Source organism: Falco punctatus (genome assembly GCF_963210335.1).
Source record: "Falco punctatus genome assembly, chromosome: 9".
NCBI classification, from domain to species: domain Eukaryota; kingdom Metazoa; phylum Chordata; class Aves; order Falconiformes; family Falconidae; genus Falco; species Falco punctatus.
In genome coordinates, this window is record NC_137589.1 from 24,318,932 (window position 1) to 24,343,261 (window position 24,330).

Below are 24,330 nucleotides of genomic sequence, written 5' to 3' on the forward strand. Positions count from 1 at the left end.
AGCTGAATATTCAAATCCAATGTCTGATGATAGCATCACCTTGCATGCTTTGAAGGAGACTCTTAAGAGGACAGGTGTTCATACCTTAAAGGTATTACTGTAGTCCTCCCTATTGAGACCAATTTAGAAGTCCTGCCCTCTACCAGGCTCCGTAGAGCCAGGATTTGGTAAAGAAAAACTGTAACACAGGAAACATGAGTGGGAAGCTTCCTTTTCTTGACAGAGTCCCTCAACACACACAGTTGGTGCCAGAGCACTGATCATCCTAATTCTCATACTGTTACATTTAACACATTAGTCACTATTAAAGATGTTTACAAGATGGGAGGGGAGGAAAAGTGGAACTCAAATCTGCTCTCAGTTATACATATCTGAATCCCAGTCTAAGGATGATGAACTGACTACACAAGAATCTTGATTTTAGCTGAGCATGGAACAAAATTTCTGCAACAGCTTTATATCAATGAATTATCTCCAACCCCAAATTCTAAGGATCAAAATAGCCCAAGCTAGCCCACAACCAGACTTAGCCTTAGTCTCAGTGAAAGGGACGAAAGTCAAATTCTCTTATATTTAAAGCAGGCTAAGGATAGACCCCACCATTCAACTGATAAGTCAGTTGTCTCAGAACCTCATGTCTCAGGTGAGGACAGAGAGCAAAATGACAAAGGAAGCTTTCCTAAGTGTTTGTGAAGAACTCTTCCAGAGCTACACAAGCATGAACTGGTAGAAGAGCTCTGTTACCTCTGTTGTTCATCATCTAGACACTCAATAACAGTTGTATCAATAATAGATAAGAAAGGTGACTTGCTGGCTCAGGCTGCCAGCAGACATTTCTGCATCAGCTATACTCAAAAGTTTTCTGCAACCTCAATGGCTAGAAAACCAATGCTGTCACTCCAGCCACAACAAATGATCCTTTCCAGAGACTCATTCTCAAACTGGTACTTTGGATCTACTGTGCCACAGGAAATACCCAACTACAACTTTGGTGTGTTATGCTAACCTAACAGCCAAGTTGTCTGCGTCACAGTTCTTCTGTCTGTAGGATACTGACAATGTCCCTGTAACTGCAGCTGCTTCCACAAAAGGAAACTGAGTCTACAGGATCAGTTCAAGATCTTTGAAAAAGAGTTATATAATTAAAAAGGTGGTATTTTTTTTCTTCCTTTTTTTAAAGAGAATTTGAATCTTTAAGTTATATTTGAAAGGGAGAGGCATGAAGACTATTGCATCCAGCGCCATTACTGGAGATGTACTCTGCGTATTTCAGGCTGAAGAAATCTCAAAACAGCCACACTGGTGTCAGTTGTTGAGAGGAACAACCACTGAATATTTTAAAGATGGACACCAACGGGAGAAATATTGAAGGCACAGAACACAGTTTTCTTTTCCCATCTGTCACTCCGTAATAACCTCAATGCTAGACTTATTTCTGGAAGCATGATTTAAATTAGTGCCACTGAAAAATATGGAGGCTAAACAACAAAAAAAAGAAACAGCATCAACAACATGTAGTAGGTTAACCATGGATGCACTGAGCTCACTCATTTTCAAGAAAAAGTCAAATTACTTGACTTGCTACCATGTAAGGCCATGCACATCGGTTACTATGATCAGTTAATATCCTGATACTTGCAAAATTACTGCCATGCAATCACTTCTCCACCCCAAGTGACAGGAAAAGTGTATCTTCTTAGACCACTGGAAAAAAGTTTAAGGATCTGGCATGCCTGAGCTTCATCAATATCTGGGAACAGTATAAATAAGACAGCTACTTTCTGGAGCTATGTAAGTCTCAGACTGTTTCATAGATTTTTAAGGGCAGAAGAGATTAGTAGGATATCTAGCCTGGGCTACCACCAAGGCACTAGCACCCCTGCTCTTTTTGCTGGTTTACATTCTTCCTACGCTCAGAGCAATATTAACATTCTGCTTAATGTATACTTTTTCAAAAGAAAGGAAAAATTAATGCAGATTTTGGAGAAAATAATAACTTTAATATTCATCTCTCCTCTATTCTTGACACTGTCAGATCTCCACCTGCCCCAAAAAAACCCTTACTTCCTTCTTGAGTAAGACCCCACCTGAAATTATCCAACAATCCATTTTTGTAAGTGTAAAATTTTTGTAAAATAATGGAAAATTTCCCACTAGCATTACTGGAGCTGGATTTTGTTTGGGGGAATATTTTGTGAATAGCAACCCTTAAAAACTTCTAGAAACAGTACTGGGAAATGAACAGAAGACTGAATACATCTTAGAAACCTCTAGACCAAGGTTATAATAGATTTCTGGTGTTGTTTTTTTTTTTAGTCAAGATATACCTACATATCACACTGGACCAGAGGGTTAAAAGAGAACCAACAAGTATGGGTAAGAGCAACGGTCCAGCCGACACATTGCTGTGGAGCAGATGGAACAGCAAAGACTGGTTATTTCAAAGGTTTTCCAGGCATTGGCTCGCTGTTCCTGCAAGGAAAAAAAACACACGGGGGAGGGGGGGGAGGGGGGTGTGTGTGTGAATCTCTTCATTAGCAGCTAATATTCTCCACAATTACTTGAAAGAGGCTGAAATTCCAGTCCATTTCATGTGTAAGTACAGCTTTACTCATTCACCTTGCAAAGTGCACCACAGATTGTTAAGAGAAAACAGACAGACACTAGGTGGACTTTACTGACAAGAAATTATCAGAACACTCATGAATAATCTGAGAGGACAGAGATGTGCAGGCTCATGCAGACCCCTTGGAGAAGAGGGAAAAAAGTCCTGCTGTTACTAGGTATTACCTAACAGCTAGTTAATTCCCATTACCAACCTCAATGAGTATTCTCCAGGCATCCAGAGTAATGAATAAAAATATTTACCAAGTTTGCGTGTTATGACCCCACTTCATATTACACATACAGGTACAATGCTACTCTTGCTTCCCTTTTCAGGTGTTCCATTATCAAGTCTGTTACACAGAGATCACATTGTTGCTGCCTCTGTTCACTAACTAGAATAGAGTTGGCTCTAATTCTCTAGTAGATTCTCTAGGTCGTGCTGCACAACAGTGTCAGGGCTCCGTTCCTGTCCCCTACCTAGTGAAAAGGTAAGACTGTGGAAGGATGCAGTGTACAAGGGTACTTAGCAAATTTCCTACCGAGTGGTTTATCTAGAATGGTTGTGAGTTTTAAAATGAAGGAAAAGTAAGAAGTCAACAGAATAGAATAAACTGCTAGCACCCTTCCTTCCCAATCTTATTGTCCTACATTTTGACTTTAAAGTTCACTGAAATTAGAAGATATGCTGAAGGCATTCCAAAGATACCAGGAAAACACTAGAAAGGCAACATGACAAAATCTTATGTGCATCACAAATTATTCCAAAAAGGTATAGAATACACATCATCATCTTTAGAGTCTAGTGGCCAGAACACATTCCAGAAAATTCCACTGTTTTCTAGAGCACAAAATTCAAGCCCACTGCAGATGCACTAAAGCCTTCATACAAAGTCAATGCTGAAAGAAAGGTTAATGAATTAGCTGCAGAGTGGCTTCTGTTCCCCTGGAAACTGGAGAGGGGCATATGTTCCCTCCTACCCTGGGAACAGAAACAAGCCTAAAGGTACTTTAAAAACCCACATATATATTGACAGAGTTAGAAGGAGCATGAAAAGCTCTTTGCCAGTCAGTCCTCCCTTCCCCATTTCCTCATGGGGGCACCTGAGAAAATACTCAAGAAAAGCAATGGCTACAAGTTCACCCTCTAACCTTTGGCACAGAAGTTAGTCTGATGAAGTGCAATTATGTCATACAGCACACAAACACACACACCTTCAACAGTACTAGATCCATTAAGATCACAGAATAACTTCTTGTCACTCCAGTAAACCTACGCCAGTCTTCTACCATTAGATTATAGCTCCATCTTTTCAGCATTACTTTCAAGGGAAGAATATCTACACTTCCCCCTAAGGACCTGGAAGCACAGGTTTTCATAAAAATAAACAATATAACATCCATTAACAAAAAGGCGTTTAAGGTTTCTGTTTTGAAACATTATGGCATAAATGTTATTTTACTTTGCCAGATAAAGAATAAGAATACAATCCTCTTCTAGAGTTCATATAAATAATCAAGTAAGCAGAAGAGAAATGGAAATTTCAGTGGTTATTGATTTAGTTTATGCACACAAGCTTGTGAGCCATACTTAATATTTAAAACAGAAAGATTTAAAAGAAGCATGAGTACCTTTAGAGCTGAAGGAAATTAGAGATTAAATTCAACTTATGAAAACATCTACATGGCCTGTAACAAAGATCTCTAAGGTTCACAGCTGTCTTCCTAAGATATATGGGCATGCCTGTACCATTGTGCCTTCATTTCAGAGAATCCCAAGCAATAGCTATCTACAGGTTCCAAAAGTAGATCTCACCTGTGAGATGCATACAGTCCTAGCTGACGTCAAATGTGAATTCTAGTTTGCAGCTGTTAGAAGGATAGTTATGGCAAGGTTGTGTACGATCCTATGCCAAATGGCTTCCCCCAGTGATAAATGTACAGCAACCTTGACCTCAAAAAGGAAACCCTTTTTCAACATGTCAACATGAGGCAGCTCCTTCCTCATCATGTTCACTGATACAGTTCAGAAGTGCCCAGCTCCCCCCATGCATTGTATAGGAAGATAAGGTGCTTGTCTTGAAAGTGCAAAATCCAGCTGTTACTTGCAGAGTCCTGAGCAGCAACAGGTTACATCATTGAGTTCAAGTCTCTAGCCTTTACACAACAGGCTATCCATAACCATGGACCAAATACTTCACAAGGTCAGTGCAGGACATAAGATGGAGCCAACATCCTCACACATCTACCATGCACATGTCAGGGAAAATTCATTACCGTTCTCATTCTACAATGAAATTTATGTGTAACAGTTAAGCACACAGCTGTATCAAACAGTTTAATAATAGGCTATAACGAGTGTGTGGATGGTGATGATATTACCCATGCTGTCTGTCACATTAATGCCTGTACTGACTCATCAGGAGGCAGCAGTACAGGCCCTATTCAGTTATGTTCTCTCTGTTCAATGACTCTTGTTAAAGGACTGACAGTCAAAACAATGACTACATGAAATATGCTGCATAATGTACTACAGCAATTAGAAAAGCCCTTAGCACAAATGCTGCAAGAATATTTTACAGGCATATTGAAGAAATTGAATAAGAAATTCTTCATCTAAGCTGTAAGCTTTATTCCATCCCATAGCTCACACACACACCCCTCACCCCACAAGTGCTGTAGATACAGAAGGGTCAGAGAAGCAGAAAATCATCCTGAAATTAGTGATGACTCCAGACCAACAATTGCAATATCCTCAGCTCTGCTTACCCTAGATGTAGAAGCACTGTTTTAGAGAATCACATTTAATTATAAGAAATTGATTCTAGACCAGCAACACACTCACAAAAGACATATGAAGCAGCAAGTAGTTAAAAATTCCATTAATTCACACTTGGCTTAAGAGAGACATACTTGTGCAAAATGTTCACTTTATTAAAAGCTGTTCAAAATGTTCACTACCAAAAAGTTACAAGTTAAATGTCGTATACCCATGAGAGTATTGCATGGTGACTGTCTATCACCCTTTATCAACAGCAAACTGCTCTACAGCTTCTCAAAACATAATTGATTAGAATCTCCTAAGCCTTTCACAAAACTAAATGTGCTTTAGAAAGGTTTCTTGCACACATTTGTTGTCCCATGGACAAACAGATACAGCTGATCTAAACTTACCATTTTAAGTAGCCCTACTGTGGTTCGATTTATTCAAGTAGCATTTATTGGTTATTATTAAATTATTTAACCACCAGCTAACCTCTTCTCTTTTTGTTAGCTCCTACATATCCCGATCCTATCTCTTTCCTCTGTCCATTTTCATTCCATGGTCTACTTTGGGACGGCTCTATGACACTGTCCAATACATATTGCACAACTGGACTTGACCAGTTGTTTCCACCAGGAAAAGTGTTCTCTTTCATCCATGCTCCATAAAGCATAAAAGTTTTGATAAAGGCAAACTCCAGACAGTTTAATTTTTTTCCCCATTGTAGAAGGTCACATTGTTCCCTAGTCTGCTAAATTAGTTTTTGCTGTCACACACATAGCCTTCCATCCAAACCCAGACAGCACACAACCTTATGTAAATTTTTTCTCCTCAAAGTTTCCATAGAAAAGCAGTAACTCCCAGGTATATATAAAACATGCTAAAACACATATTACAGCCCATTCTCTAGTCTTGCATGCAGGCATGTAACAAAACCTACATACTCTACCCACACAAACTAACCCTAAGCAGCTGGCTCACCTCTCTGCAAAACAATTAGTTGGGAGATAATGAATCGCAGCTGACTAAGCAAGGTTTTTCACTCCTGCCTCAGCAATCTGGAACTCATAGCTCTTCCTGTCAAACTCCAGTCTCATAGATGACCATACTAAAATGTACAGGTCAGCATGTCCTAGTGGGTAAATAAACACCTTCTAACTTTCTCACAAGCTCTACTACTTGCCTAGGTAGTAGCCAGGTCTCCCTGCAACATCTCTTGCCTTTGAACCTCCTTGAGTGTGTATGGTTTTGGCTAGGATATAGAGCAACAGAAAAGCTGTCAGTCAAAGCAGTGACTGTGACCCACGTAGAAGTCATAACCAATACACCCTACAGTTCTCCAGTCATACCTGAGGTTTAGTTTCCTCTTCATCCTTATAATAGAAGAGCTGGTCCCCACGCAGCACAAACCACCGCTGCTGCCAGTTCTTCATAATGCTCCTTTGTTTCTTCAACCAGCCACACTTCAGCACACGATCTTGACAGTTTGGAGAAGAAGGTCTGGAGGGAGGCCCAATCTGTTCACCCATCACCAAACTCTTTGATCGGGCTGAAAAACCAATTACAGAGTAAAGGAAAGAAAGGAATAAGAATAATAACATACAGAGAGGCTAAATAACTCTTCTGTACTTCCTTCTCTGACATGGACAGACCATTATGTGCAGGCTCTCTCTTGATTAGGTACTTTTTTTTTCCAGGGTGTACATTCAAGTTCATTATAGTCATGCAAAAGACAAACACCAGCCTTTTGGTACTGCTCACTATAACAATCTTAAGTGATATGATACCTCCACCAAGGCCTTTACAGTTCATATTACATTTCTTTGTGGCTTACTGCCTTCCAGCTCTACATAGGAATAATGATATTGCTCTCTCCTAAGGGGATATTTGCTCAGTGAGAAGATGTGTAAGCATGGTGAGGTGAGACAGAAAAGAAGGAAGGAGAGAGCGTAAGAAAATATTCTCACTCCACACGCAACCACTACTGGAATAATCAGTCAGTGAAACCAGCTGCCATGGGGTGGGGAACAGCCAGCATAGATAATGTAGCTATGCAGAAAAATTAAAGTCACCTCACTCTTAAGGGATTTATGACATTGAAGCAGAAAAACACAATGGAAATTAAAAAAGACAAACAGAGAAGAAAGTTGAAATGTTATAAGAAGTGCTGATACGGTATCATAGCTTCTTCAGAATTACACTTCCCTTATTTTTGCTTAAAACACCTTGCTGAATTTAACCTAGGCTCATGTACAGTGTTAGTCCTACTTTAGGGAAGTTTACTAGCACACTTCAGATTCACTTCACTAACCCAGCACTCTCCAATTCTGATTATTTTTATATAGCCAAAACAATAATTTTAAAAAATACCTTAATACATAATTCACTTAAAATCAGGTTTTGATGTATCCAGGCTTATTCTCTAAGCTTACTAACTGTAGTCTGAGCTCTCAAACAGGCATTTTCATGCCAGCAATATATAAAAAACCACTTTTCACGATGAAGCCAAGATCCTTATGCCTTCATGTATCCCTTTCTGTCAACACAGTGCCCTCTAGCAGATGACTACCAAAAATACGAGAACTTCATCTCCTCCCCACTGGCCCCCCAATACTGCCAAGAAATGGAGCACCCTATTTTATATGCATGTAGTAAGAAAATAGGCTTTTCACATTTAAATCTCTATTGCAAAAGCCTGTAAGGATCTAGTTGAAGAAACTGCCTCTGCCTCATTCCAGGTCACATTTTACAACAAGGACCAAACTGTAATATGGTTTAGACTGTCCTAGATTCCTTTCCACATTCACATTATAACATATGGTATTACAAGAACAAGTATCCCAAGAATTTTCTTTTCCAAATGGAACTGTAGTGTTTCTTAGGCAACATATTGGTAATTAACCTTACCAATAAGTCTAATAACTCCAAAATCTATACTTCTGTAAGCACTCAATACTCTCCAGATTGTGTGCAATTCCCAGCAGTTTCCAGTTTTCCTGACTTGCATATAGTTATATAAACCCTCTCCTACTTCAGCCCTCTTACTAAAAAGAAATTAGGTTTGCTTAACTGGAAAACTACTACCTTTGCTTTAGCATATATATTGAAAAGACATCAAATCTCTAGCTTTAGGTTACTCCAAAGCATGTTATCTCATAATTCCCCTCGCATACACTTTGGTGTTATTTGTACAGCTCTTCCTAGTAATTATTATAGTGAAGAGCTAAGGCTTTCATGATCAGTCACTAGAGAAAGAGTATCTTCATATTCTTATTTTAAATAGCACCACATCTTAGTCAATTGCTATGGTTATTAATTCTTCATGCTGTCTTAGCTTTCTATTTCCTTAGAGATTTTAGTTGTGACTGTAAAAGTTAATTTCATTAGGGAAATACTTAGCAACCTCATCTGCAAGTCAACAGCATGGATCAGATAGAAATTTTTAGAAAGAGGAATTATTTATGACTATTAACAGCATTGATGTTCATATCACATGCTTCACAGAACACAATAATTGCATAGAGGATAGAAGAAAACTTTCATAGATGAACACAGCCTTCCTTTAAAGCAGCAGGTATCTTATACTACTGGGATCAAAATACTTTGATAATCTGATCCAGTACATCAAGCCCCTAATTATTAATGGTAGATATATATTCTTAGTGCTCATCTATTTAACAGAATTATGGAATCAGCAGAGTGTAAGGAAAAAAACAAATCAATAAATCAGACTCACAACAACTCAGTGAATACTTTACATGGTCTGGAGTTCTGATCCGTAATGCCTTTTAAATAATACAGCACAGTTTGGTTTTGCTCTTCACATTTTCATGAATTAATTATTGATTCTGCCACACAGTAAGTTCTAAACATAAATCAATGTAGAACGGACTCAAGTTCTTCTTGAAAAAAGGTTTAGGATTCATTTGCACAGTGCAGCAGTACTGAAATGCCAACTACAGGACATACCCATTCAGATGCAGGGGAGCACAGCAAGATTACAACAGACTAGGCAGACCCATATCCTCGCTGTCCCATAGGTGGCACTAACAAGCCTGGATTTTGGGGTGACAAATCATTAGAAGGAAGGCAAGAATCAGAGTCGCAGACCTTGAAAATACTCCTGTGACTGGAAGTGACACTGGCATATGGAAGTTCCCATATCCAGACGAATACGGGAGCAGGAATATGAGCAAAGGCAGTGGGGTGACCATTAAAGCCCATTGTGCAAATGCCTGGGCTACACTAAATAAGCTCCCTTTGTCATGTCTTTAAACAGTAAACTCAAAGATTATCCTGAGGAGTGAATAGACCCAAATGGATAGAGCCACGCTGCCATTCCTTATAGGCAGCAATCTTTACCCCCGTTCCAACTCAGCCCTGTCTAAAGCTAATCTTGCTGTTTATCTTCCTTGCCCCACTAACAGAGCATCACAGACTTCTGCAAGAGTTCTTCTACAACTCAGAACTGCCTCCAAGCAAGATACATATTCCTGTTTCCTCAACGCATCTATTCTCTAGCCTAAGCAGGTGCATAACAACAAAGAAAGCTTTTTCCCTTCCCTACCCATACCATCCCCCCTTCCTGAGTTCAGTCCTGCTTGGCAATATTATACAATCTCTTCTGCTCTCCTTCACCTGCTTACAGCTCTAAATATCACTACAGATTTGAGCAATCAATATAAAGTACCTACTTGAAAATAGAGACATGGAAATCAATCAAGTCAATGCAATTCAGTATCAATTAAAGTTGTAGTTCTTTGAAATTTCATAAGCAGGGAGTTTAAAATCAATATAGTCATTATAATAGATTCTGGCTGACAAACTGCCCTACCATGAAGGCACTTTGCTCTAGTGTTTCTTCAGTCTAATGACACGGTGACACTATGTATTATTTCTGGTATAGTCTTTGTTTAAAGTACTAGCCACAAAGGGAAGTGGTTTCACATACTACAAACAATATTCTCAGTTTTATTTAATTCATACTTTGCCTCAAAAATGGATGCACTGAAAACACAAGAATCATATGCCTTAGAAAGTGATACTGCATTGCCTTTCACCGAATTGTAGGAAATAAAATCCTTGGTTTAGTCTGTTTTATGTGTCTGTTACACATCTGTATTTGCATTTCAGTTTGATTGCTAAGATACTACAGCCAGTGAGCACAAATGAAACCAAGAACTTCCTCAAACCACTGTGACAGCTTAGCATCTTGAAACACAATAAGCAAAGAAATTAAAGGCAGAATGTTTGGAACTGTTGGTGGCGAGATGTATTTAGGCAACTAGAAGGATATCAGAAGAAATTGGCAAGGGCTTTTAGTCCCCTCCAGCCAAATAGAGTAGTAATTCATACAAAAACAAAAGGGTGCTACATAGCCACATGCCTATGCACATTTTGCGACTTGGAAGACACCACATTAAGAAATGCTACCATAAGAGTAGGTTAAGCTCCGTTATTTCTATTCAATAAAGTTACACCTGTCTATTCAGAACATTTTATAGATCAGGACAATGTGCTGTGATTCTGCTTTTTTTCCTCGATTTGTTTTGCTTTCAGCCAAAAAAAAAAATATGAAAGGATGTTTTACTATGGAAAATAATTTTTCATGGCTACCCATCAGATACTACTGAAGAAAATGAAACTAAAAATAAACAGGTCTGGAAACCCATCATTTTTTCCAAGAGAAACTATACATGCATTACACTGGAAGCAGTTATGTAACCTTACTTGTCCAACCAAAGGAAAAAGCAGGGAGATAATTAGCTTTACATACATTTGTCTAGTAATCTGTATTTTCTGCAATGGTTAGGATACCAGACTGCATGTACCAAAGGAGGTAAGCTTGCCAACAAAAGATTCTGACAGTCTGAAGATTTATTTGTACAAATATTTACTTGATATTATTAAGTTCCTAAGAGAACAACTGCATTCCCAAAGGCCATTTCAAACATCTGAAATCCAAAATAAACTAGTCTAACTTTACCATCAGACTAGAGATGACTGCTGGTTAGAAACTGGCTATATATACAGGGTAAAATACATTTTGGGTCTTACTTTAAGGGCAGAAACTTTGTTTATAGATATTTAGCTGTAGGTAAGACACATTCTGTTTAAAAACTAAAATCAAAATCAAACAAAAAACCCCACCCCACAATCACCACAGACAGCCTTCTGAGAAGAAGAGCAAAAAAGGTGGATGTAGGAAGATCTGAACAGCAAGGTAACGACTAAAAGGTGCATTTCAGCTACAAAACACAACTATAGCCAAAAAAAAAAAAAAAAAAAAAAAAAAAAAGAGCCAGCCTGAAGGACAATGACAAGAAAGAACTACACTGTAGCAGAAGATGCATCAACATCCCCAAAAAAGGAGCCCAAATGGACTGGGAAACTAGTCTTGCTCATTAAGAAGCACCCTCTTCTGAGATGTTCATCCCCGCTCAAAATTCCTAAGACAAAAAGCTCAAGGTTCTGCTTTCAAGAAGTCTGCTGTTTTATAAAGGTTGCTACCCCTTATCTCTTTTGCATGGTCAGAAAAGTCAGCGCTCGTTCACTGGCAAAAGAGAAAGGAACTGTATGTGAACCAAGGTGTTGTGAAGAATAAGACTAAACTGCATAAATCCTCCATACCAGCATGTTTTAAGAGAGGGCACACTGACAGTGCCTGGCGGAACAGGAGGCAAGACTTCCTGCTAGTTAATGGGGTTAGCCCACCCAAACAGCACTGTTGTACTACACATAACTGCATCTGGTACTGAAAGCTGTGTAGCCCTGCTTTGCCATAAGCTCAGGTACAGCAACACACATTTAAAGTTGCCTGTAGCCTTTCTAGAGTCACCAGAGCTGGCTCAGCTCTTTGCATCAAACATCAATAAGCATGCAGCATTTCCTTTGTAGAACATGCAGAAAAACTATCCTGTTTTCCACCTACAGTACAGCATTTACAGAACACTGTCAGAACCAAGAGACAATGTCACAGTAGTTTGAGGGCAGGTGCTTAGTGACTGGCATGAAGAAATTAATCTTGGTCTTTTACAGTGTTCAAGATAACAGCCATGACCTTTCACCACCTTACAAATGGTATAGCCAGCTCTGTATAAGGTATGTTCTAAATCAGAAAAATAATTTTATACTCTAGTGACCTGTGCAATGTAACCATAAAAGCCACTTTACTGGTCAGTTACTTTGCAAGAGTATGCAGGTAGCGCACCCTAAAAAAAAGCGGTGAGGAGATCAGTTGAAGGAAGGCAAGAATCAGCTTCAGTCTTAGTTAAATTTCACAAAGATTCAAGGCTTCCATGAAATATGCTAACAGATGACTTGGTAATGTCTTTATTGCAAGGAACGCATACATGGTAGCACATACTGATACACATAAATGCAGGGCCTTTCCACAAGTCAAGGCAAACTCGTCTTTGATAATTAATTCAACCCACCGCACACAATGGAAAAAAAACCCCACATAGTCAGTAGGATAATTTAGTCCTTTACTACTGAAGAACAATTTACATTCATTTTTAAACTATTGTTACAAATTCATGGCATCTTGGACTCCAGAACAGGTAAGGATTTTGGCAATCCATTGCTGCTATCATACAGGTAAAGGGGTATTGGTTTGTTGGTTAACATTTCACTCCAGCTCTGGAGATCCATGACCTATTACACAAAGAAGTCTTAAACTTATTTTGCTGTCACTAGCAGCAAGAAGGCCAGCAGGTCTCAACTCCACAGAAGAGTCATTTAAAGAGTTTAACCTTGTATATTCATAAGGATTTGAATTGTTATCCCAAGTTGTGGGAATATGTTGGACTTTTGGTACCTGCCAATGAATAATCCTTAAATTCCACAGGTAACCTGCCACCTGCTGTTCACAAGAGTACCCTATGAATACATAAAGCCATGCCAGTCTTACCAAACCACTAGCATTAAATGATGGATAAGTGCCAAGATGGAAGGGCGATGGCTGGATTCTTTCAGCTACAACTGACCACCCTACAGATTTCCCACCTAGTAAAGTGAAATACTTTATTCTAAAAAACACAATGCATTGTGGGAAGCCACAAAGAACTGTCAGTATTCAGACGAGATACCCTGCATCCATGCAGAACTGGGGAATTTGCTAGGTCTGTATTACAAAGTAATACAGTACACTGGGTGTAGGGTGGAACAAGTAAGGAGGAACAGCTGATACCACAGACCCACCATCTATACAACACTTATTCAGGGATCTTATTTGGACTGATCATGGAAGCATACTGCACATGGAGCACATTTTCATTCAGAAGCAATTCAAGGCTATGCTCAAACACCCTCTAAAGCACAGTAGGTAGGAAAGATCAGGAGATCTGCTTCAAAAGTGTGCCATTGATTCAAACCCAGACAGATGCAGACAACCCTCAGGACTCCAAATGAGGACAATGGACAAGATCTGCCAACTGACCCAGTAGCTTAAGCTAAGGACAGAAGCACACACTCTGTAGAACTGACAGTAGATAGTGATGCTAATGGATATTATAGTACTAGGGACTAATAATTATAATCACTTTCTTCACTGAAGAGTTTAAGCCTTAGCTGTTGAACCCTGCCATTCCTATCTCTAGTTTTACTGCTCCCAGCATATCCATAGTAGCACAATGGCTGCATCTCTACAGTGTGATTAGAAAGCATAAAGAACAGGTAAGAAACTGTTACAAAAAAGTGTCTGTGATAGGACAAGGAATAAAGACATTATTCATTTAGCACCGTAACTACTGGCTCTTTATTTCTCAGTAGGTGATATCACACTAAGGGGTGCAATGCTTATGCCCTCCTTTTGGTATCAGCCACTTTGCTGCAGCAAAAAACTCAAACTCATGCAGCAGTGTAAGTTAGCTTCTCTGTGACAGAGGGTACAAAACACATTAGAGCACAGCCATTCAAATTTGCCTTCCTAATGCTCCCAACTTTTTCTTCACTAACAGTGGCCTCCAACCCCTTCTATAAACAGGAAGATGAAGTAGACTTGCATAGCTTGCTGCAGGTCATATTTTAAGCACATTATTTAGCATAGCTTTCTCCAAATCAATGACTATAAACACAAAAGGCAAGGAACAATGAGGTAATCCTATGTACTCTTGAGGGAAGGTTAGAGAGCTACAAACTCCATGAATTGAAAACTAGTCACTGAAGTATGCTCGCATGCTTCATTTATTTGTTAAGTACTGAAAGGGACACATAGAAGCTGGAGGGCCAGCCCATTATAGATTTATGCTAATCTACACCAATAGACAGCAGGTTCAGGTAAGTTTCATTACCAGGAGAGATTAAACACTTTGTGGTGTTGGTTTTTTTAGGTTGTATGTGTGTGTGTAGAAATCAAAGATATTCCTACCTCTTCTTGCTGATCATGAGTAAACCGTAAGCAGCGGGTCAGAGCCCCAGATTCAACCTGCTGTGTCCTTTGTTATTGCAAAAATCAGAGTTACAGACCATATTGACAGGCAGCCCAAGTACAGAAACCTGCTCCTAGCCAAAGACTGTATTTTCATTTTCAGGTCCCTTTATCTGCAGTATCCTGTGATAGTTCCCAGGTGGATCCACTGCAGACTATTCAGAGGACAGATCAGCACTTAGTTCATAGCCTTTTTGTGCATCACTTTAAAGCACGCCCACTTGTCACACACAATGGACTACAAAACTATCTAGCAAACCCAAGCACCAGCTCTTCACTCCCACTGAACCATGGCAGAATCTCCTGAAAGCTGTACATCATCTACATCTGGTTGGTTAGAACTGCCTACCTGACAAGTACTGCTGAAAGCATCTCTGCTGCTAGCAAAGTTCTGTATTTCCATATGAAACCATGCTGAACTACAGCTCACTGCTGTCAGAACAGGCAAGGCTTAATCCCTTCTCCCTACACCCACACTGCTCTTCCCTTCTGCTGATACACCCAGCCTTACATTCCTAGGCTTCACTGACAAGGCGAGACCTTTTTATAATAGTTACTCACAGGAATGACAGAAAGTTATTTCAGTTTTCTTCCTCCTATTTTAGTGAGTCAAAACAGGTTACAGAAGACTGAATGAATACCTTGTACTCCCTCCTACGGGTATGGCTTTAAGACTTAATTTTTAATAGCCTTCTCAGCCATAATGGGCTGAGGAAGAAACCAAAAATGCTGACCATGATAACACTCAGATTTGATCTGGGACTGTACCCTGAGCTCATACAGCACCAGGTACTGTGGAATCCTGGTCAAGACTGCAGCTCTTCACAAACATAGATCTACCACACTCCATGGAATATCCCTTCCCAAAATTATTCTGGACTGAAAAAATAATCAAGACTACAGAAAACTTTGTCAAGGTCTTTTACCAACAACCGACTCTAAGATACTATATTATGGCCGAGCCACTTTCAGCAATAAACTTCCCCAAATTCAGCCATCATATTATATTTCTGATTTCCCTCATCCAGACATCAGGAAGGTATTCATTACTACCCTACTTCTCAGGGCATAGCATTGAACCAACAGTTCAGTGTGCCTGTTTCAAAGTTTATTGTATCTATTTCCAATGTGCAAATCCTGCTTCCTTCTCTGTACAATAGGTTGCTTAAAGTGACTTGCCCTACTGCTGGAGTTGATTTAGGGGACAAAGGCAGGAGAAATCCAGGAATTCTTACTTCTGAACTTGCTCTGAACCTAAGTACCCAACTTAGATTATTTAGCCATAAGTATTTGTATTAAGATGTCACTGGTTAATAAGGTAAGGGTGGCTGCTCCAAAACTGGAGGGCTGCACAGGAATTAAGTATTAACCCCGCTTCTACAGTTCTCCCAAAGAGATTGTGATCAACCCAATCCTTTCCCCTGCAACAGAACCAGTTCTCACCTTAGAACCAACATATACAGCTACCTTGTCATTTAGCTCCTTGTATCATAGGTTTGTTCTTTAAACTTCTATACCAGTTCACAGAATGACTGTCCTACTGAAGTGTAAGAATTCTTAACATCTGCATTTGAGAGTAAGGATATTACAAGCAACTTCTGTCAACTGCAAGGACCTAGTATCTCCTCTCTTTAGGTCTTCATAAAGACCAATTTACTGCCTTTTGGGCACAAGGGACACAAGCTCTGTAGAAAGAATACACATTAGAAGAAATGTCAGCAGAAGCTTCCCTCCCCCGTGTTAGTTTTAAATACCTTAAACGCATGCAGGCCTGGGCAGAGTCTAGGCATAGATCTTTTCCTCTTCTGGCTCACCATAGCTCATACTGCAGCCTCATCAAGGGGTTTCCCCTCCCCACCACAGTGTGCAAGTGCCTTTATTGTTGCCTCAAACTACCTCTGCCTATAATGCAGACAGCTGGAGAAAACAAATTAAGCTGCTTATGCAGCTGTGCTAGCGTATCAGCTACCATGAACATAAAGGCAATGCCAGCATGGAAAAAAAGTCATTCTGGTTATCACCTTGCAATGAAGATTAATACATTTATAGAGGCACTAAAAGTAGCAGGTGACTGCCCTCTTGGGGGAGAGGCGTTAGCATTTGTAGTGCTTCCACTGTGCTCTTCACAACCCTGCCAGTTTCACTCCATGGGTGTTTCACAAGTAATTAGACAGCCTATGGCTTTTTCATTTTTTAATATTTAATTCCCTCCCCACAAGTTCTCTGCCTAGCAGTCCAGCTACCCTTTGAACTAATTTAGTACTCTTGCTTAAGGCCCCCTCCACAGGAGATGAGACTATGGCTCATTATTTCAAGTTCAGATTGCCAGTGCTTAATAAGCTGGCACCTGCCTGCTAACTTTTCAGGGCTTTCTTTAAGGAGAATGATTTCCTGCCTAAGCCTTCAGGCAGAGACAGAAAGCTGCTATTGCCAAGAGCAGCACTTCAGCACACACCATGAAACAATCATATGCGGAAAGAGGGACTTCTCTACAGAAGTAAAAGCATGCCACCTTTGAACAGCCTGGGCCCTTCTTCATGGGACATACCACAATACAAGAGTAGGAATCTGAACCTGCCTCTGGAGGAACCCCACAAATACCACCTTGTTGACCCTTTCTGTCTATGCACGAGGCCACTGAATCACGACAATAGAGACAAAGCAATTGTAGCACACAGCTGATAATGCAGCTCGCTATCACACACCCCTGCACCAAAGCAGCACAGTGCCAAGCAACTGACCTGGTACCAAGGGGCAGAAGCAATTCCTTGCTTTATCCACCTCCCTAGGGCTGCACATGATGAGAGGGGACATCCAGCTCCCTCTTTGTTCACTTCTCCCCCACTCTTCAGGGTTATTTCCTCCTGCCATCTTCAGGGCAGTTAATCCAGCAGCACTCCAGCCCCAGTGCCTCCCCTCCGCAGCCCCCATATCATCACCTTGTGATTTTAAACTCAACTCAGCAGCTTTAACTCATGTTCCTCCAAACAAAGATGATGAAACCCAGACCCACACCACCAGCCACTGCCACCTCCACCACCTCCCCAGCACCTCATGGACTTCTTCCTCCACCAGCTCACAAACTATAAGCTATAAACAAAATCGTATTTCTCAGCACCACACCCTAGCATTTTACCTTCACATTTTACACTCCTTTCTACAGCACAGCACCTGAAATCACCTCTCCTGCCTTAAAGACTCACTCATTTAAGTAAGAAGGGTAGCGAACCTCCCCCTTGCAGCTGGGCACCTTGTTAACGGTGGCTCTGCCATGCCAGCTGCAGCTAGTCACACTGATTGCTCCCTGCCCCGGGGGGTTGGTGTGCTCCCAGCAATGTTGGTGGGCTCTCAGGGGCTGAAGGAAGTGTTTGGAGTTCACAGCTCCAGGGCTGTTATCTTTGATACCAGGAGTAAGACGCTGGATGTTACTGTTTGCCTGGTAAGCTGGAGGTGCCAAGGTGTTGGCCTCCCATGTGCTCTGGAATAGCCGTGTTATTATCAGTCTGTCAAACCAGAGCCACAGCGTGGGGCTGTTGGAGGCACTGGGGTTCCTCTTTACAGAGCTAAGAGGCTGCAGGTGCTATGCTGTGGTTTGGCAAGGGGAACTAGACACATGGGAGCGTTCCCCTTTTCTGCCTTTTGCTGAGTGGTGAAAGGAGGTTTCTTCACAGAGCATGATTTTGAAAGGAGTACAGTCAGAGGAGAGGCCTGCACTGAGCAGTCTCTAAGGTCCTGGACTTGCACAAGCAGCACTGTTCTGGCCTCTGCAGGGGTTGCAGGGGAAGGTGCCACCAGTTCTTTCCTAACACCAGAGGAAAATAAAAACTTGACAGTGAACTCCTGTTGTGCACAGGGCAGCAGGATTGCCTCCTCGCTGTGGAGGATCTCGCCAAGAGCCAGAAGCTGAAGGGTTGATGCCTCGCTAAACAGAGAAGTCTGAGCACACTTAGTGCCATTTGGCTGCTTCTGTGTCCCTGTGAAATGTATTTATTTCACTGTTCCTAATTTCTTCTCTCTGCTATGTTCTTCTTCACAACTGAGTTGCACACAGTTTCTTTTTCTCCTTTCTGTTGAAGTCTCCTTTAACCAATGTTTGTTTCCTTGCTGGGCCTCATCTCAACTCTACCTGTTTTATAGATTGTCCTGCTACTGAGGTTGTGGGGTTCCTCTTAAGTGAGGCCCAACTCCTGGAACCTGAAGTGTGTTGGTGAGACCAAAGAATTATTAACTGGCCACGCTAAATATGATTCTGAACAAGCAGCATCTTCTAAAAGAGTCAGAGGTCTCCTCCATTGGTCTAAAAATCCCTAATTCATGTTTCCTTAGATGTCATTTATCATCATCATAGCTTATTCCCTGAGCCTGGCAAACTCAGGATGAGAACTCCTGAAAGCCATAACCAGTTCACAGCCTTCTGGTGTGATTAAGACTGTCTTGAAGAAGTGATAAATAACGTCATTTCTTTTAGACAAGAAATCTCTAAAGAGATGACCTCAATCTCACCCTATGTTTCTGGTACAGAATAAAAGTTCCTGGAGGCACCCCCCACAATTTCATATCAGTATGTTCATCCTATTATGCTGATGCCCTCCATTTAACTCGAGAAATAAAGTTGCAGGGTTGCATTTATATGACTAAACTGTTCTTAACTAGTGAGCTCTTACAGAGTTGATGTGTTATGATGACAGAAAGAAGCCAGTGAAAAGCTGTTAAATAAGAAGTAAGGATAACCCAGTATTTCTTCACGTATGCTGAACCTGGGGAAACCCGTTTCAACTCCTGGCTCTGCCTTGGACTTCACATGTGGCCTAGTGTTTTTCCCTCATTCACAGAATGTAAATGTTGCATGTGCAAAGGTAAATACATTTTGATTTGTTAAGTTCTGCAGTACTATGGTAGTGAATTGTTGGTCAGCGAAGTAATGAATTAACATAAAACTATCAGTTCTGAATACAAATGTCTTGTGACTCTGACAACTTTGGAAATGCCTAAATTAGCAAATAATGCAGATTGTTGGAAGTGGATCTGTTACTTAGTGGCAGGGATATCCATGTTACCTATGAATTACAGGGGGCTCTGTTTTGGACTGGTTCTATTCTGATCCTATGCACTGAATAACCTTTAGTGGCCACAGAGCATTAGGGGCACCCCTGAAAATACCATCCCACCTAGTTCAATACAAAAGGAATTAATGTTTGTTTATTCTTTATGACACTGTTCTATGACATAACCAAAGTGCAGTTAAGTGAGGAGAATTAGATTGGTTCAAAACCCACTTCTAACCCTGAAATGATCATGTAGATTCCAAAGTATACTACGAGAACTCTCATAACTGTCATGTGCTTTTGTATTAAATATGCTTTCAGTCTGCAGAATTGAGAAAGACTGCATTTCCACTGCCTTATATTCTTCCACCACACAAACCCTACATTTTCTGTACATATTCAATGTACATATCAATCACATACAAACAGATATTTGTACATATCTACATTGCGCTCTATATATTCCTCAAACTTGCATAATGTTGTCTCTTCATCTTTCTCAAATACCCAGTTCCTTCCACACCCCTGACAATCCAATACATTCCTAACATCCCTTACCTTTTTAGCTGACTTGCATATACCTGTGCTCTTACAGAACAGCCAATATGTGTCTTTTGGATGGTCAGTTGGGCATTATCTTTCAGAACATATACTTCTGTTGAGTACTGTGTGGCACTTTTCCCTAGGTGTACAAGTATGGTTATCTTTACTCTATCCTCCCACCAATTTTCTTTGAGTTTAGAGGAGTCAAATATATTTTGGCACTCCTTTTCTGCTTTCAAATCTGGTTGGATTTAGCCAAGCAGCTCAAAAATTGTTAGGACAGAGATTGATAGAGAAATCGTGCAATCATGTATCCTTACTGCAATAAGAAAACAGTTTAAATATAGGGTATTCATGCTCCTGTAATCAAAGACACAGCACTTTCATTAAAAATACAATGACACCATTGCAAAGACATTAATATTAAAACCTAGCTGTCCTCACTACAAGCACATGAAGCTTAGACTGTAGATGTGCACACTCCCAGAGAACTATCATAGTACTTTACTCGCTAAAGTCCCTCATGGCAGCATTACTACACACCGTCCTCAGAAACATTTTAAGTATGCTAAAGCCCACTTTTCATTAAAATTGAATTATGACAAGTTTCAGAAAAAGAAAAAAGAGAGAGGGGAAATATCTCTGTTCTACTACAGCCATGTGAAGTATACCTAGGTAAAACTAGCTCATCTGTAGCAGGCTAGCTAGCCAAAATGTCTCACATCACTTTTTCCCAGCTCTAAGTTTTAATTTAACAAATAAACAAAATTTTAATTATTCTGACTGTGAAGAAAATTTTCAACACACTGGAACATACGTATGAGCATGTTGCAAACAGAAATGTCAGAAAAGTGCAGACAATTCCATAGTATCAAACACCCATTAGCACAAAGTCCCAGTAAGGACAGTAGGTTTATTTTTAGTACATATACAACTGAGACAGACTGTGCTGAAGATAGGAATACTGTAAAGAATCTATCATGTCAGCAGGCCAACTTTCTTGGTATAGAGGGAAATCCTATCACCCTACTTATTAAAAAGCAAATGCATAAGCTTGTAGTCAGTCCAGCTTCCATCTCCTAGCACATTTAAATGCAACTGGGCAGATATAACCTGTTTAAGACTTTTCAAGGAGCAAATCCTTTGTTTCATTTTTTTCATCTCTTAACAATGAAACAAAAATACACTCCTTGAGACTCAAGGATGTAGTCTGAAAACTGCTTTTCATGCTCTGCATATTGAGATTTCTCTTGCCTCCTTCCAGTCTGGAAGGCACTATTTCTGTGCCCCATCACATAGAAAGAATGTGAAAATAGATGTTTTTCCATTGCAGTCACTTATTTCAGAATCCTGGGCTCCACCAATTGCTGTACATAAAGCACTGTAGATGAAAAAAATAATGCAAAATCCATTCCAGCCTAGACAGGACGAATGATTTTCCAGAAGGCCCATTTATGCACATTAAGGTTTTCAGTCTGTGAGATTTTACACCTTCCTAGGTCTTATGAAAACATAATAATGTACCTGTGAATGCATATTTCTGAGTTACAGATGTGAGCTTGCTGATGGAACAGCAAGGATTGCATTACACTTGACAGTCACCTTTAGTAAGGCAAATTATCTCTGTTTTCTACCATACCTTTCACAGATATTAAGAACTACAACCCACATGTCAAGTTCAAGTCTGAACTCAGCATTTTCGAAGGTCTGAATGTCTTTCAACCCAGGAGCTTTCTTAAGGACCATCCACAAGTCAAACAAAAAAGACAGCATCAGACATCACAAGTGAGAGTTTAAAGATACACTCTCTCAGCAGAGATTTGGAAATACAAGGGGAGCTGATGAAATATTCCTATTGGCACAGATGCAGAGACCCTGAAGCAAAGAGCTGAAGATATACACAGGGTGGTTTGAGTAATTTATCTGCAAGAAATCTACACTAAATACATGATCACCACTAGGTTCTGTGATAGGAGGCAGCAATAAAGCACTCAAGTGAGACCTCAGGCTGTACGCAGAGTATCCTTCCCTGTCCCTTCTATTCATTCTGCCTGTTGAGAGAAGTCACACGGCTTCCCTTACACAACTAAGTCCTCAATGGCAGAGCTAACAGCCACTACTTTGAGAAGTCAGCCAAGCTCATGCAGCAGTTTGCAGCAGATCTGCCCTTAGTTGATGCTCACTGTCAGCAACAGATTCTTGCAGCCCTCTCAACAGTTTAGTTGCCCACCATTTACCGCCTGAACCTTCATTAGCAATCCCAGCTGAGAGTCTAGGGAGTGTGAACTACCATTTCACATTCAGCTCAGTCTTGCAAGGTGTGAGACTTACCTTCAAGAAGAATTCAGCATCTTCAGCACTGCCTGTTCACAGCTCCTGTCAACAAAAGCTATGGAAGAACCTTGCAGGAACCAAACAGAATAAACCTGAGAGAATGACATATACTGTGGAAATTTAAACTGAATCACAAAAGTACACTACAGTTTGTCCCCCAAGCATCAGTAGCCCATAGATCTAGAATAATACATCCCATAACTAGACTTCAAAATATATTAATGTACAACTTAGTCCATTCCAGAAGAACTGAAGAAAGTGGAAGAATGGCAGGCATGCAGTTGTGAAAGCCTGTGTTCCTTGCTCTGACACAGGCTTCCTGTGTCACTCTAGTTGCATCATTTGGCTTGTCTCATCAGAGCTATAATAGCCCACAGGAATACTGGATAAAAAATATATTAAAGACTGGAAGGAGATTGCTGACCCCTTAAGAAGGGGGACAGCAAAGAGACAGCATCTACAAAAGACTTGCTGAACTTCTATGAAATTGTGTAACTAAAAAATAAGTACATATGACTTTACTGTGGGTGAGGCTGTGCATATCTGATCCTGACACCTCCAGATGGCAGGAAGCTTCTTTCTTCCAAGATACTAACAGCTATTTAATGGGCTGTTGGTATTTAAAGGCTGTTGTGTAATATTGCTTTTATATTTATGATGTAAAGTGACATTCAGCTGCAAGTATGTGTCTTAATCACAGCAACTGGAACTGGTAACACTTTCCTATTTTATAATATTGGTGCTGCTGAAGAAAAAACTAATTTTTATGTACTCTTCTGACTGTGTCTGCTTTTGCTCCTAAATGACATTAATCTACCCTCTGTTTCCGATAGGTGGGAAGATATCCCTCTGAGACTGTCATTAGGCTGCAAATGGCAACAATGCTCAACAAATGCCATGTCAAATGAGGAACTGGCGCTGCAGCAGGGGATTCATCCCCTGCCAGAGCATCTCCTCCAGGCAAGCTGGAGAGGAGACAACGGCTGTGCCCAGCCCCTGCTGATCCCTTTACACACACTGCATACTACACCTTGCAGGTCTGAATGACTGCTCAAAGCAGCTGTTGCAAACCCAGGGCAGGTTTTCCTTCCTTCCTTTGTCTTGCCCACAGCTCATACACAACGACTTTCCCCACCTCCTGTTTCCAGCCCTGGAGGAATAACGTGCTACAGCAAACCGCTTCTCCAAGATGCTGCAGGTAAACTTGTCACAACTGTTTCCAGTTGTTATAATGAATTTCAGCATTAGAAACACAGCATTAGCAACCACCACAGGGGTGCAAAGGCTCCATCGGGTCCCAGCACAGAATACGAGTCTTGAATTATCCCTGCTGCTCAGCCTTGACATTAGAGACGATTTTAGTGAGCCCAGGCACAGGTGCCCTCCTCCTACGCTTCATTCTCCCCGCACCTTTGCAAGCACCGTTCAATCCCCCCAAGGCCGGGCTTCAGCCAGCGGGGCAGTCGCTGCAACGGGAGGAGCAGGGCGGGGAATGGGGACCGACGACTTCGCAGGCAGGGGTAGCGGCTCTCCGCCACCGCCGGGAAGTTCCCCCGTGTTGACAGACGGTCCCCGTCCCCACAACACGAGGTGCATGAGAAGGCTCACTC

General features: G+C 40.8%; 1 protein-coding gene across 13 annotated transcripts in view; it reads right to left on the minus strand.

Moving 5' to 3' along the window:
* ARHGAP22 (Rho GTPase activating protein 22) overlaps positions 1–24,330 on the minus strand; it is a gene marked incomplete at its 5' end in the record, with an annotated part of 163,920 nt that overhangs the window by 128,345 nt on the left and 11,245 nt on the right. For 4 of the 13 annotated variants that reach the window (XR_013930353.1, XR_013930354.1, XR_013930355.1 and 1 more), the window contains 2 exons: positions 6,718–6,917; positions 17,540–17,898. Coding sequence is in view for 9 of the 13 variants with exons in the window: in XM_080401588.1 (XP_080257714.1) it covers positions 6,718–6,917; positions 17,540–17,729 (390 nt within the window). Of the gene's footprint in view, positions 1–6,717; positions 6,918–10,062; positions 10,094–16,552; positions 17,490–17,539; positions 17,902–17,934; positions 19,107–22,717; positions 24,281–24,330 lie in introns of those variants that run through there. The other 9 variants (XM_080401590.1, XM_080401581.1, XM_080401591.1 and 6 more) reach the window with 7 other exon arrangements.